The sequence below is a fragment of the Portunus trituberculatus genome, chromosome 15, assembly GCF_017591435.1.
Source record: "Portunus trituberculatus isolate SZX2019 chromosome 15, ASM1759143v1, whole genome shotgun sequence".
NCBI lineage: Eukaryota > Metazoa > Arthropoda > Malacostraca > Decapoda > Portunidae > Portunus > Portunus trituberculatus.
The window spans coordinates 15,963,012-15,976,640 of NC_059269.1; the positions used below are offsets into that span (position 1 = coordinate 15,963,012).

At 39.7% G+C, this 13,629-nt stretch overlaps 1 protein-coding gene across 3 annotated transcripts in view; it reads right to left on the minus strand.

Annotated features, from left to right (window-relative positions):
- Window positions 1-178: 178 nt before the first annotated feature.
- LOC123504197 (putative thiamine transporter SLC35F3) overlaps window positions 179-13,629 on the minus strand; it is a 133,498-nt gene continuing 120,047 nt past the window's right edge. For all 3 annotated transcript variants that reach the window (XM_045254550.1, XM_045254549.1, XM_045254551.1), the window contains 5 exons: window positions 6,023-6,151; window positions 5,461-5,650; window positions 5,008-5,097; window positions 4,593-4,722; window positions 179-1,299 (listed from right to left, as the gene is read on the minus strand). In XM_045254550.1, the coding sequence (XP_045110485.1) occupies window positions 1,185-1,299; window positions 4,593-4,722; window positions 5,008-5,097; window positions 5,461-5,650; window positions 6,023-6,151 (654 nt within the window). In that variant the 3' untranslated portion in view covers window positions 179-1,184. The remainder of the gene's footprint in view (window positions 1,300-4,592; window positions 4,723-5,007; window positions 5,098-5,460; window positions 5,651-6,022; window positions 6,152-13,629) is intronic.

The window sequence follows — 13,629 nt, forward strand, 5'->3', positions numbered from 1 at the left end:
TGATTAAACTTGTTATAATTGGCTCACTTAACGAAAATTCGTTTAACGAACTTTTTTTTTTAAAGGAACGTAACCCGTTCGTTAAGCAGGGGTTGCCTGTATTTGAATTGTTAGTTGACTTATCCTGAAACATAAGAAAGACTACAAATGATGAACAAAATATGTCATCTCTGTTGTCTTAAATCCTTATGGAAGAGTATTTAGTCATTTATCATGAGAAAAATAAGAAAGAAAGTAAACACTAATCAAAGGACTACATGAATTGTCCATACCAAATATTTTGTTGGACTCCTCTCAGCTACCTAGCACACTATCAGTTCTATCCACACTCCAGCTTTGTGAAGCATTATCACTATATTATAGATCCTTGGACTTGCTCTCTCAATCAGTCAAGACTCCTGTCACAGCTCCCCAAATCAAGAGTTCTGAATGCCACTAGCGCCTGTATTTTTTTTTTTTTTTAATATTTACAGATTTCCTGATGTAGGCTGCTTAAAAACTAGAATACATAACAGTTCATAACTTATAATATGGAAATAAAACATAGCAGAATAATTTCTAACCAGTTCCTTCAATTTCTGCATTTGTATTCTTGAAAAGAAGATCACACAGATGGATACTGAGAGGAGCTAAGTAGGTGATATACAAAGTAAATACTCATACAATTAAACTAACAATAACTGAACCACACAAACTATAAATTCCTTTCCTTTCTAATCCTTGACCCTGCAACATGCATCACACTGATCACCATTAGTCTTCTACATGATTTCTTCATGACTACAAGTGTTTAAGGTCACTAAAATATACTTTATCTGAACAAGTTGGAAATATGAAATGAGATTATAAAACATGTATGAAACATATCTTATTAAAAACCTTGGTTGTTAACATTCTGTACATGTACGTACTAGTTTTGTAATCTGGTATAAAACACTGCAAGACACTATATCATTAATAAAGAATACTTGTTTTACTTTCGCAACGAGTAGACTAGCTCCTATGTCACGACAGCACTGACTGCGAGATAACGACAACTAAAGACAGGTAGGTAACAAGTCACGAAAATGTAGGGTGGTAGTATGTGTTTTATATAATATGTATGGAACCATGCAAATAATACATACATACAATATATATATCATTAAGTTTATGGAGTAAAGTTGCATTTTTAGAGAATCAGATTATCGTATGAGTCCCGAGGGGGAGCGGAGGTGGGAGCGGGAGATGAGGCCGGTGCGGTAATCTATGGGTTCTGGCTGCTGGCGGGGCTGGTTGCGCTTTCTGTGCCGGCCCCAGCTGGGAGAGGAGACATGCATTAGGAAGTTATGCTGGCAGCCTTCATGTTCTATCTATGTGCATGACAGTAATGAAGGTATTCAAATATATATGTCCATGAACACTACAAAGCATAGCATACAGTAGCCCATGTGGTGCCAATGATGATGATCTATTATCTGACTAAGTTTACAAAAAACTAATCTTATCAAAACAGAAAACATTGATTAATGAGTTTTGATTCAGATGCTTGCAGTGATCACTGGCAACTGTGCTGAATTCCCTGTCATTATGTACGTTCTCCAAAAATAATATGAAAAGTCTTTCTAGCAATTTCTACTTTATACAGATCTTCATATTATGTCCATGTCTTATGAAAAGCAATTCCTCAGCTGCCATAGGTAACGAGAGAGAGAGAGAGAGAGAGAGAGAGAGAGAGAGAGAGAGAGAGAGAGAGAGAGAGAGAGAGAGAGAGAGAGAGAGAGAGAGAGAGAGAGAGAGAGAGAGAGAGAGAGAGAGAGAGAGAGAGAGAGAGAGAGAGAGAGAGAGAGAGAGAGAGAGAGAGAGAGAGAGAGAGAGAGAGAGAGAGAGAGAGAGAGAGAGAGAGAGAGAGAGAGAGAGAGAGAGAGAGAGAGAGAGAGAGAGAGAGAGAGAGAGAGAGAGAGAGAGAGAGAGAGAGAGAGAGAGAGAGAGAGAGAGAGAGAGAGAGAGAGAGAGAGAGAGAGAGAGAGAGAGAGAGAGAGAGAGAGAGAGAGAGAGAGAGAGAGAGAGAGAGAGAGAGAGAAACAGCTCTTGTATGTAGCAAATTCAATATACTTAAAAGTTTCTACATAATCTAAAGAGTTGATCAAAGCACAAAATACAAATTGTTAAATATGAAGCACATTACTAGCTCAATCGACAATGTCTCTGGGGGATGTCCAATATTCTGCTTTTACACTGCAAAAAATGTAATAATTTCTGATACTGTAAAACAAAGCTAGTATTGCAATATGTAAAAAGCTTCATGGAACAATCATCTCTACTAAACTATAATGTGAATACTTTCATTTACCACTGGAGAATCAGACACGTTCAAAAGTGAGAGAGAGAGAGAGAGAGAGAGAGAGAGAGAGAGAGAGAGAGAGAGAGAGAGAGAGAGAGAGAGAGAGAGAGAGAGAGAGAGAGAGAGAGAGAGAGAGAGAGAGAGAGAGAGAGAGAGAGAGAGAGAGAGAGAGAGAGAGAGAGAGAGAGAGAGAGAGAGAGAGAGAGAGAGAGAGAGAGAGAGAGAGAGAGAGAGAGAGAGAGAGAGAGAGAGAGAGAGAGAGACTTCACAAATTGGAAAGGCACCATCACCTGTGAACAGGGCATTTTCTTCTTTAGAATGGTAACAAATTGTAGTAATAAATCTTATCAATAGTGTGGCAGTGTTGTTAGTGAAGACTCATCCACAAAAGTCAATACCTTTCCCCTCTCACTCTGGGAATACTAAACACATTACCAGAATTAATAAAACTTGCGAGGTATTGGTGAACTACTTAACTGAGATGAATGTGGAAAGCAAAATACATGTGTAAATTTACCAAACAGATATAAATGGAATGAAGTTATGTATTTGGAAACCACACTACTCATAAGGTCAACACTTGATATGTGGTCCTCATTAAAGCATCCACTTGAAAAGAAGACATTAACAAATCAAAAGAATCACAATGACACCTGTGAAGTGGATGCCTAGCTTGTAGTGGTTCTGCTACAAAGATATCTTACTGAACCTGGAAAAACAACTAGGAAAGAGAGGATACATAACAATACTGTGCAGATACATTTCAAGAATGGAGAAAAACATAAATTCCTGCTTGCACATGCAATCAACACATCAAGACACAACAGCCAAACATTTTATAATGCAAAAAAATTTAAAAGCAGCATTTAACATAGTTATGATAAACTGTCAGTGCATACATTAGGAAAAGAGAGAGAACAAAAAAGACCAAAATCTAAAGTTTGGACATTGAGATCTTGCTTGAATACAATTTGATAAATGTATGCTGAGAATAATTGTCGATAAAAATTATGCACATATATGTTTATAAAGTGTGTGTGTGTGTGTGTGTGTGTGTGTGTGTGTGTGTGTGTGTGTGTGTGTGTGTGTGTGTGTGTGTGTGTGTGTGTGTGTGTGTGTGTGTGTGTGTGTGTGTGTGTGGTTGACTATTAAGATAATTTCTATTTTGTGTAGAAAGTAATCATCTCAAACTTTAATCAAACATCTGTTTATCAATATCTAATAACTGAACTCCATTACACATACACTAAGCAGTAAAGTCATTTACATCCTCACTGGAAAACTGCAAACTTACAGAATGCTCCATCCTCAGCAACATTCCCATCTTTATGAGGTTCATGCTCCCATACAAATGTCTGCTCAAGAAGAAAATTATTTACTCCCTGTCATCAATATCTCAGCTGGGATCCAATGAAAGAGTTAATTGCACTGATGAACTTTCTCATCAACTCTGTCTTGATGCTTTGCACACATGTGACCAATCCAGAAATGAATCACATTATGTTAGCATGTCCTTTGTTTTTCCCATACTCCCTTTCTGTCTGACGTCACGTCTTTCCCCTCAGTCCTCGCTCGCCGCCGCCTGAGGCGACACGCTACGCCTCCTGCCTCTCGTTTCGCTCGGTTTACACTTGTTGTGTATTGTGCTACCGTAAATACACTTTCATAATGGACTCAGGTGTCTCCATGTTACCCTTGTTTTACGACAACTACCACAACATTGAATTTTAAGTAATGAACATAATACTATGAAACAAGCAGAGAATCTATAAGTGTTTTCATGTTAGACACCAGATACTGAGTTATGTGCTGAAACAACTTCAAGGAGCAGTCATGAGAATACCTGGAAAGTTGATCTGTTCCCAGTCCCATTTACATTTCATTAATCTTCATCTTACCTTAACTGTACTTTACACCTGTAAGTGAAAAGGCCAAAACTGCGACATATCAGAAGTAAGAGGAATAGCATGGTGACAATATCAATAAAACAAAGGGTGGGTGAAGCAGTGACACAACACAAAAATGAAAATGGCCACATAATAATAAACATTCACATTTCACATATTCAAAATTGCAGGAAAAAGTATAAAGAAGAGAACATAAATTACACAAATCTTGTAACAACACGTGGTGGGACTCATGCCTTGAAACAAATTGCATCCTAACACATATGACAGCAACTCAAGGCCACACCAAAAACAGCAACATTCACTTAGCCCTCTTGAGGCAGCAGTGCCAGAGGCAACGAGCCACTCCCCCAAACACCCACCGGAGGACCTTGGTGATGTACTCGGGCCAGTTGGCAGGGAAGAGCACCAGGAAGAAGCCACACACGATGAGCACCACCCCAGCCAGCTTCATGCCTTCAAATTTGACATGGTACCACTTGATGTCTAGAGCTGCACAACAAATTAGGTTTTGAGTTATGATAAATAAATGGTGGTTAGGGAGATGAATAATGTCATTTCAATGTTTTGTCCCAGAGAAGCTATGAATCCAATTGTGTATAGATATAACAAGTTCATAGTTTATCTTATTCATTCCATTGTGAACTAATTAATCTCTCCATAAAATAGGCATTATTTTAGTTAATTCTATGTGGTCAGTGAAAAACACATTTTCACAGTACTATCAATACATTTATGTAATATTTTTTTTCTTTGAGTTCTTATTGTATCACCCACCTGCTGATACAGGGATGGCCAGCACTAGACCCAAGGTAATGAAGATTTCAAATGTGAAGGCAACCCCAAAGTTACCCAGCAAGTTGGCAGCTGTGGAAGAAAGAAATAGAACTTCACACTACATAACAATTGAGGTTCTGAGAAAAAAATACTCATGATGTAGGAAATAGCAATGTTGCATCTTATGTTTTCTAATGATTACAATTGAATAACCAATTTTAAAACAACTGCTGGCGCCCTTTACTTGTCATTTTTATACACATTGTGAGTAAATAGAAGAATAAAAAATCATCACACAGGCACGTATTGGCATTCAGTGATGACGTAATCTTAAAAAAAAACCGGCTCTCATTTTTAAGGAATGAATGATAAAGTCTATCATTAGATCAATACTCCTTTTAGCAACTACTACAATGACAACCTCCTTGAATGACCATGCCCAGCTTCACTTACCTAGAGAGAGTGCGGCAGCAATAAGCAGGTTGGGCCACTGCAGGTGACTCCACACTATCACCTCGTAGCCGCTGAAGTATAAGGCCGCCACGAAAGGGCTCAGCAGGATGGTATTCAGGAGCGCTATCACCGTGAAGATGAGACTCACCTGCCCGAAGCTCGCCTCTCCTATCACCTTCTTGAACAGCACCTGCGGAGGAATTCACGTTACCAGCAAGGACAACTGTGAAATGAACACCTGCGACTGCCACGGCTTCTATAATGACACTACTACTACTACTACTACTACTACTACTACTACTATTACTACTACTATTATTATTACTACTACTATTACTACTACTACTACTACTACTGATAATAATAATAACAATAATAATCGCAATGTACATCAACAAAATGGCTTGAAATATAAAAGAAATGACAACAAAAGTGACCAGGACCTTTTACAATTTAGTTCAGTACGTTAGTGTAGGTTTGTTAATGTTGTAATCATTCAAACCGTCGAAGGCAACAGATATTCAATAAAGACGTGAAGAGTGAACTGTGTCGGGTCAGTCACCTTATAGACAGCCGAGCCAGCAGCAGAGGCAGCGGCCAGCACCACGCCCCCCAGGGTCTTGGTACGTGTGATGCCGTCCATGTAAGCCAGCAGCGCTGTGCCTGTGTTGCAAAGGATCACCGCCACGATCTGGAAGGAGGAGTGAGTGGATACGGTGATAGAAACAGTGCAGTTGTAGACACTTTGAATTTTCATTACACACACACACACACACACACACACACACACACACACACACACACACACACACACACACACACACACACACACACACACACATTTATATAAGAAGTGGCAATACGTCAAAGGTAAGTTTAATGCCAGGTCGTGGCCTGGTGAGGGGCCGTGGTGGTGGCGAGGTGGGAGGCAGGTGAGGAGGCAAGAAGTATGCTAAACATTTAAAGGGGAGCTGAGAGGGACACACGGGAGGTGGGCCAACTGCAGCGGAGCGGGAGAGTATATTAAAGACCGTGATTATAAACAACAACGAGAAAAAGCAACGAAAATCGATGCGCAAACAGTGTCCGGCTGATGAGGCAGGTGAAGGGCTCCTTGTCAAGCTGAGCTGCTCTTTCGTACTTCTGTTGCTGAGCCATGGAAAGAAATATAAAACTAACTAAAAATAGAAACGACGCAGTTACTAAAAAATATTAAGCACCAGCTAATAATCACATACACACAAAACAATTCGAATCAAAAAGCCACACAAAGCAAGTCCTCATGTTAGATTTGCAGCTTCACAGACAGACTCTCCTAAACGTCAACCTGAGCTGTCTGACTTTCCCGCCATGCCATCCTTCTTTCAATGTCGCTGGGCCGAGGTGAGCGAAACGTGGCAGTGATGGATGGGTGTGGCATGTCTCCCCCACTCCTCACCCAACCTCTGCCCCACCCACACCAGAGCCGCACCTGCGTCCTCACCTCAACTTATGCCTTCATCACACACACAGACATACACACTGATAACGCCGACCTCTGAGACTTGTCAAGACCGCTGCTCCCTCCCCGCTCTCCTGGTTCCTGGTCTTCGTAATGAGTAATTAATCGGATGAGCAAGACGAGTAATAAGAGCAAGGGAAATGTGCCTCCAGCCAAAAGGTACAGGAAGGATGAATGGTGAGGAGAGGAGCTGAGTTGTGGTGCGGGACTTGATGGTGGGAAGAAGAGAAGGAATAAGATAAGGGGGTAAAAATCTTGGTGTTTTCAAAAGTAAGGGACTTAAACGTGCTGGTCATCTTATCAATTTACTTCGTCTCGTTTCAGTACTGTAAAAAAATAGTATTGGGAGTAAATTCAGAAGTGTATGTTTAAAAAGTACATAATTACTTTTTCATTGCTGTTTTCTTCATGTTCAAATTAGAGGTTATGCTGTTATTCTCTTGTTCTCCTCCTTCTCTTTCTCGTCTTCTCCCTTCCCTCCTTTTTCTTCTCATTATTAACATCATCACCACATCCATAATCATTCTAATTTTCACAACTACAGTTAATATTACTGCTATCGTTACGGGTGATGATCTTCTGTTGTTATTACTACTGCTGTTATTCTTGGTCTTGCTGTTGTTGCTGGTGTTATGTTGTGGCTGTTGTTATGATGTTGCCGGTGTTAGCAGTGGCAGTAGCAGTGGTAGTGATGGTGGTGATGGTGGTGGTGGTGGTGGCAGCGGGGCGCCTGACCTAATAAAGCGTAATGAAGGATGTGTATGTAATTTAACCCAAAGTGAGGTTGGCGGACTAATTATCGTGAATTATGACGCCACAAGGAAAGGCTTTGTGGACCAATTATTTCAGAGGTATCAATTAATGTTGCTTTTTTCCACAATAGGGGAAAAAAAGTACTAGTTTTGTATTTTTTTTATTCAACTGAAGTGCAAGATAAATAGATCGTCATTATTTCTCAGAGCTCTACAACGGCACACTAAGAGGAACCTTATTGCTTTTCTTTTTACTAATGAGTTTGTACCGGAATTGAAAAAAAAAAATCGAGTAAAAAGAAAAAAAAAATAATCCTCATTAAAAAGCTTAATGACAAAAAAAGGTGTGTGTGTGTGTGTGTGTGTGTGTGTGTGTGTGTGTGTGTGTGTGTGTGTGTGTGTGTGTGTGTGTGTGTGTGTGGCTTAAGTAACAAATGACGACTAAGATGAACACACACACACACACACACACACACACACACACACACACACACACACACACACACACACAGAGAGAGAGAGAGAGAGAGAGAGAGAGAGAGAGAGAGAGAGAGAGAGAGAGAGAGAGAGAGAGAGAGAGAGAGAGAGAGAGAGAGAGAGAGAGAGAGAGAGAGAGAGAGAGAGAGAGAGAGAATAAAGAAGAGATGGTGAGGTTGTATTGAAGTATCGCCCATCTTTAAATGGAACAAAATTTCAGCATGATAAACAAAAATGAAGAAGCATGACAGAGTGAAAAGATAAAGGCGACTATCACACTGGCCTCTTCAACCACCTCGCTATCGCTCCGTGGGTGGTGGAAGTTTTCAAGTTCAAATATTTATCTTTCTTACGTCAGCGTGCTATCGAGTCGTACTCTTGCTGCGGAGGAGACTAATACTGACACACAGGAAGGGATGGCGAGAGTGAAATAAAGAATTAATGCACTACATAACAATTAACCGGATTTCTGTACACTATGACGCTGTTTAACCCCTTCAGTACCATGACACGTTTCCATAGTCATTCTGGTTACTATTTGGCGATTTTATGCAGATTCAGAAACTAATGTGGGGTGATTAAAATAATGGAGACTGTGGCCATTAATCTTCTGATCCCTATAGAGCTTTCCTAATGTCAATAAAATGGTGTAATCGTCCATAAACCTCAAGATAAAAATGTGTCCCAGTACTGAGGAGGTTAAAGTCACATAGTATCTGTTTTCCAGGATGTAGGATTATGTCACGGCGAAGTTTGCCTGACGGGGCGTGAAGTTACCGACTAAAGGTGTTTGTTGTCTATTAGTAATTCAGGGAAAGAAAATTAAATGGAGAGATAAGATAAGTTTGGTTGAGGTGACTTTGATGCTGGGATAAACGTGTGACTGATAAAGGAGTGGAGAAGGTAAACAAGACATTTCTCCTCCAATGGAATCGTATATGTTGAGAAGAATTGATGGTAACAGACGGTCTTCGTGCTGAAATTGTTTCACAGGCTTTTTTTTTTTTTACGTATGTTCTCGAATACATCATTCAGTGACTTTCTCAGGAACACACACACACACACACACACACACACACACACACACACACACACACACACACACACACACACACACACACACACACACACACACACACACACACACACACACACACACACACACACACACACACACACACAACTGTCACCTTTGAGTGTTCACTTTTCAATCCAATCATTACTATTCAATATTTCCATACTCCAGTCCTAAATATGTATACGTGTTTTAAATTACCAGCCATTTTAATATGATGCATTCCTTATTCAACATTAACAATAATTATATACCCTAGATTAAGATTATAATTATACCGAATAGTTATAACTGATTCCTAATTTTGAGGTCGTTTAACAATCGAGAAACACCCTCGCGACCTTGTGTCTGGAATCAACAACAGCACGGACCGTATTCAATCATATGTCTGCCCGCACCTTTACTGATTCCAATTTTCTCAGGATGAATTTACGGTTCTCTTGATAAATGAACAACTTTTATAAATTATTCATAGGAGAAACAGTCCTGGGAAAGCAGCTAATCCTCTAAATGGTCTTTGAAAATACTAATAAATATTGAATCGGTCTTGGGAACGCGGCTTATCCTCTAAATGACCTTTGAAAATACTAATAAATCATGAGAGCAAAGCATTTTATAATACCTTTCTAGAAGTATGTACCACTCTACTAAGCCTCATCTCCTAAGAGCAGAGGAGTGAGGGATGAGAGAGAAAGTTCCGCTATCTGTGTGTGTTTACCTTGCCAGGTCTAATTTCAGCTCCTCTCAGGATCATCTTATCACTGCTGGTATTTGTGGCTCAACCCTCGCAGTCTTCATGTGGCCACGATAGGCAAGGTTGGCTGCTGATTGGACGGTTGCTTAGGAAATTCCACGTAAGCAAATGATTCCCCACGAATACCTCAACCGTGAAAAAATAGGCAAAGAAATTGATGAACCTAAAATAAAGTAAAATAAAGGGAGAGAAACATATAATGGTCGGGTCTTCGTAGTAGAGATTCACACAACTCCTTCAGTACGGGGATGCTTTGTTACCAGGAGTTTTCGGTGTGATTAAACGATTTTATTGACATTAGGAAGTGTTTATGGAGGTGAGAAGATTACTGGCCAGAGTCTTCACTATTTCAATCCCCACATAAGTTTTTGAAGCTGTATAAAATCGCCAAATAGTAAGCAAAATTAATATGAAAACGCGTCACGGTAATGAAGGGGTTAATTATGTGTGTGTGTGTGTGTGTGTGTGTGTGTGTGTGTGTGTGTGTGTGTGTGTGTGTGTGTGTGTGTGTGTGTGTGTGTGTGTGTGTGTGTGTGTGTGTGTGTGTGTGTGTGTGTGTGTGTGTGTGTGTGTGTGTGTGTGTGCCCGCATCCTATACTCTAATTTAAAGCCTGTCTTCTTTCACCAGGACTATTTTCAAAGCCGAGTAGTTAATCAAGTTAGTGTAGGTAATTTTTCCCGCTCGTGATGAATGTCCTTGTGAAAAATATCGCCAGAGTCATGACAATTCAAAACTCCAATACCTTCACTAGAGACCGTTAAAACAAACCTAAAAAATACATAAAAACGTTTATAAATCCGGATCTTGTGCGTCAGAGAGAGAGAGAGAGAGAGAGAGAGAGAGAGAGAGAGAGAGAGAGAGAGAGAGAGAGAAAGAAAGAAAGAAAGAAAGAAAGAAAGAAAGAAAGAAAGAAAGAGAGAACGAAAGATAGAAAAGAGAGAGAGAGAGAGAGAGAGAGAGAGAGAGAGAGAGAGAGAGAGAGAGAGAGAGCTCATAATTGTCTGATCTAATATACATTAATGACGTGGAGCAATTTCGTAATGCATAGAAATGAGCTGCAGAGTAATCAAGCATCGTGTAATAATTTTCAAGGGGATAATTAAAAAGAATGCACATCTGTTTCCGAAAGTAATAGTTGTCTGTCTGTCTGTCTGTCTGTCTATTAAAGTATTGATTTTCGTATTAGTATTAAAGTATTAGTAGTATTTATTTCATTTGGTTCTACTTCAATATATTGCTCTTTTTTTTGTCATTATTAATATATTTTGTAATTATCATAGGTGCCATTTTATTTATTTATTTTTTTTAAGGTGTACGTGCCTCAGGATGAAATAAAGGTAGTATCATCATTGGAACTTTTAAAAATCACAATTTTCCCTATTATTATCATTATTATTATTATTATTATCATTATTGAGACTAATCTTACGCCAGGGTCTAGGATTATGAATGATGTCTGTATGAGTGAAATTGGTATATAGATAGTAGATAGATAGATAGATAGATAGATAGATAGATAGATAGATAGATAGATAGATAGATAGACAGACAGACAGACAGACAGACAGAGACAGACAGACAGACAGACAGACAGACAGATAGATAGACAGACAGACAGACATATAGATAAATAGACAATACAGTAGATTGATGGATTAACATAACTATTACTACCACAACAACAACAACAACAACAACAACAACTACTACTACTACTACTACTACTGCCATTCTTCACTGAGCAACTCCCTCTTCACTAAAGGCACCTAAGGAACAAAAGGAAGCCAGACAAGGAAGACCCGATTGTTGATCCAAACGCGATTAAGGGAAGGGGAACGAGAAGCAAGATACGTGTTTATTAATGTCACTTGTCAATATTCGCTGGCTCATAGTCTGACACTTTTTCCCTCTAATCTTATCTCGTGCGGGACTCTTCATGCCATCATCACTTTTCTGTCCTCAAGATGCTATATGATAAGGTGCTGTAAGTGGTGTTCATAGGGTTTAATATTCTGCTATTAGAATCAAAATTTCCTTTTTTTTTTATACCATGTGAGCTTTTCACGGGAATTTATGGGCTAAAGGGGATACTTTGTGGTACCTCCTATCTCAAAGCCCACCCGCTAGGAAACCGTTGCCCTGAGTGAGGAAGCCCAACCTACACTCGGACCGTGGACAGGATTCGAACCCGTGCGCTTGGAAACCCCTCGGACCCCAAAGCACGCATGGTTCCACTGTACCACGGCGGCCTAAAAGCTGTTTTTTGGATTAACCCCTTCAGTACCATGACGCGTTTCCATATTCATGCTGGTTACTATTTGGTGATTTCATACAGCTTCAGAAATTTAAGTGGGGGATTAAAATAGTGAAGACTGTGGCCATTAATCTTCTGACCTCCATAGACCTTTCCTAATGTCAAAATCGTTTAATCATACCTAGAACTCGCATTTCTATATTCATTCTGCTTACTATTTGGTGATTTCATACAGCTTCAGAAACTCATGTGGGGGATTAAAATAGTGAGGACTGTGGCCATTAATCTTCTGACTTCCATAGACCCTTCCTAATGTCAATAAAATGGTCTAATCGTACACAAATCTCAAGGTGAAAATGCGTTCCAGTATTGAAAAGGTTAAAATGGACTGCCGAACTATATAGTGTGTATCATACTGTATAAACTAAGGCATCATAAAGTGCTTCAGGTGTTTCCAATATGACAATAATTTTTTTTTTCATAGTAATACGTATTGCTCTCTCTCTCTCTCTCTCTCTCTCTCTCTCTCTCTCTCTCTCTCTCTCTCTCTCTCTCTCTCTCTCTCTCTCTGCGATACTCCTAACCTCATCATATTTTCTTTACAGCACTCAAGTGTTTTCCTTCTTAACTGCAAGGGAGATAATTGTGTCTACCCATAATGCATATCAATATACTTTATCATCTAATTTTTCTACTATGTCGCTATAAATATAAAACAAGTGCCCTGATAATCCTCTTTAATTTTTTTTTTTCAGTGCGTCTATTAATATATTTACTCTTTTCCCTACGACATCTTGAAAAACTGGGCAATATCGAACAGTGGAACCATGCGTGCTTTGGGGTACGAGGGGTCTCCAAGCGCACGGGTTCAAATCCTGTCCACGGTCTGAGTGTAGGTTGGGCTTCCTCACTCAGGGCAACGGTTTCCTAGCAGGTGGGCTTTGAGATAGGAGATACCCCAAAAAGTATTCCCTTTAACCCATAAATTCCCGTGAAAAGCCCACATGGTATAAAAAAAAAAAAAAGGTATTGAGTCTTCTTATGGTACATTGCTAGAGCCTTTCGAGTCTTGCCTATTCTCTTCTCGATTCACCTTCATTCATCTTCCCTCCCTTCCTCTTGTCTTCCTGTAGAGCTTCTTGTGATTAGCTATCGAGCGGTGACGCACAATATCAGTCTTGCTATAAGTCTTTTTTTTTTGTCCATGGCCATCGTTGCTGCTGCTGCCACCACCACCACCACCACCACCACCACCACCACGATCTACACAGTCAAAGTAAATCATAGTTCTTCAGTTAGACTTGTTTGCGTTACTCCCGAAGTAAAACACGAAAAAAAGAAGGAAAAACACCTGA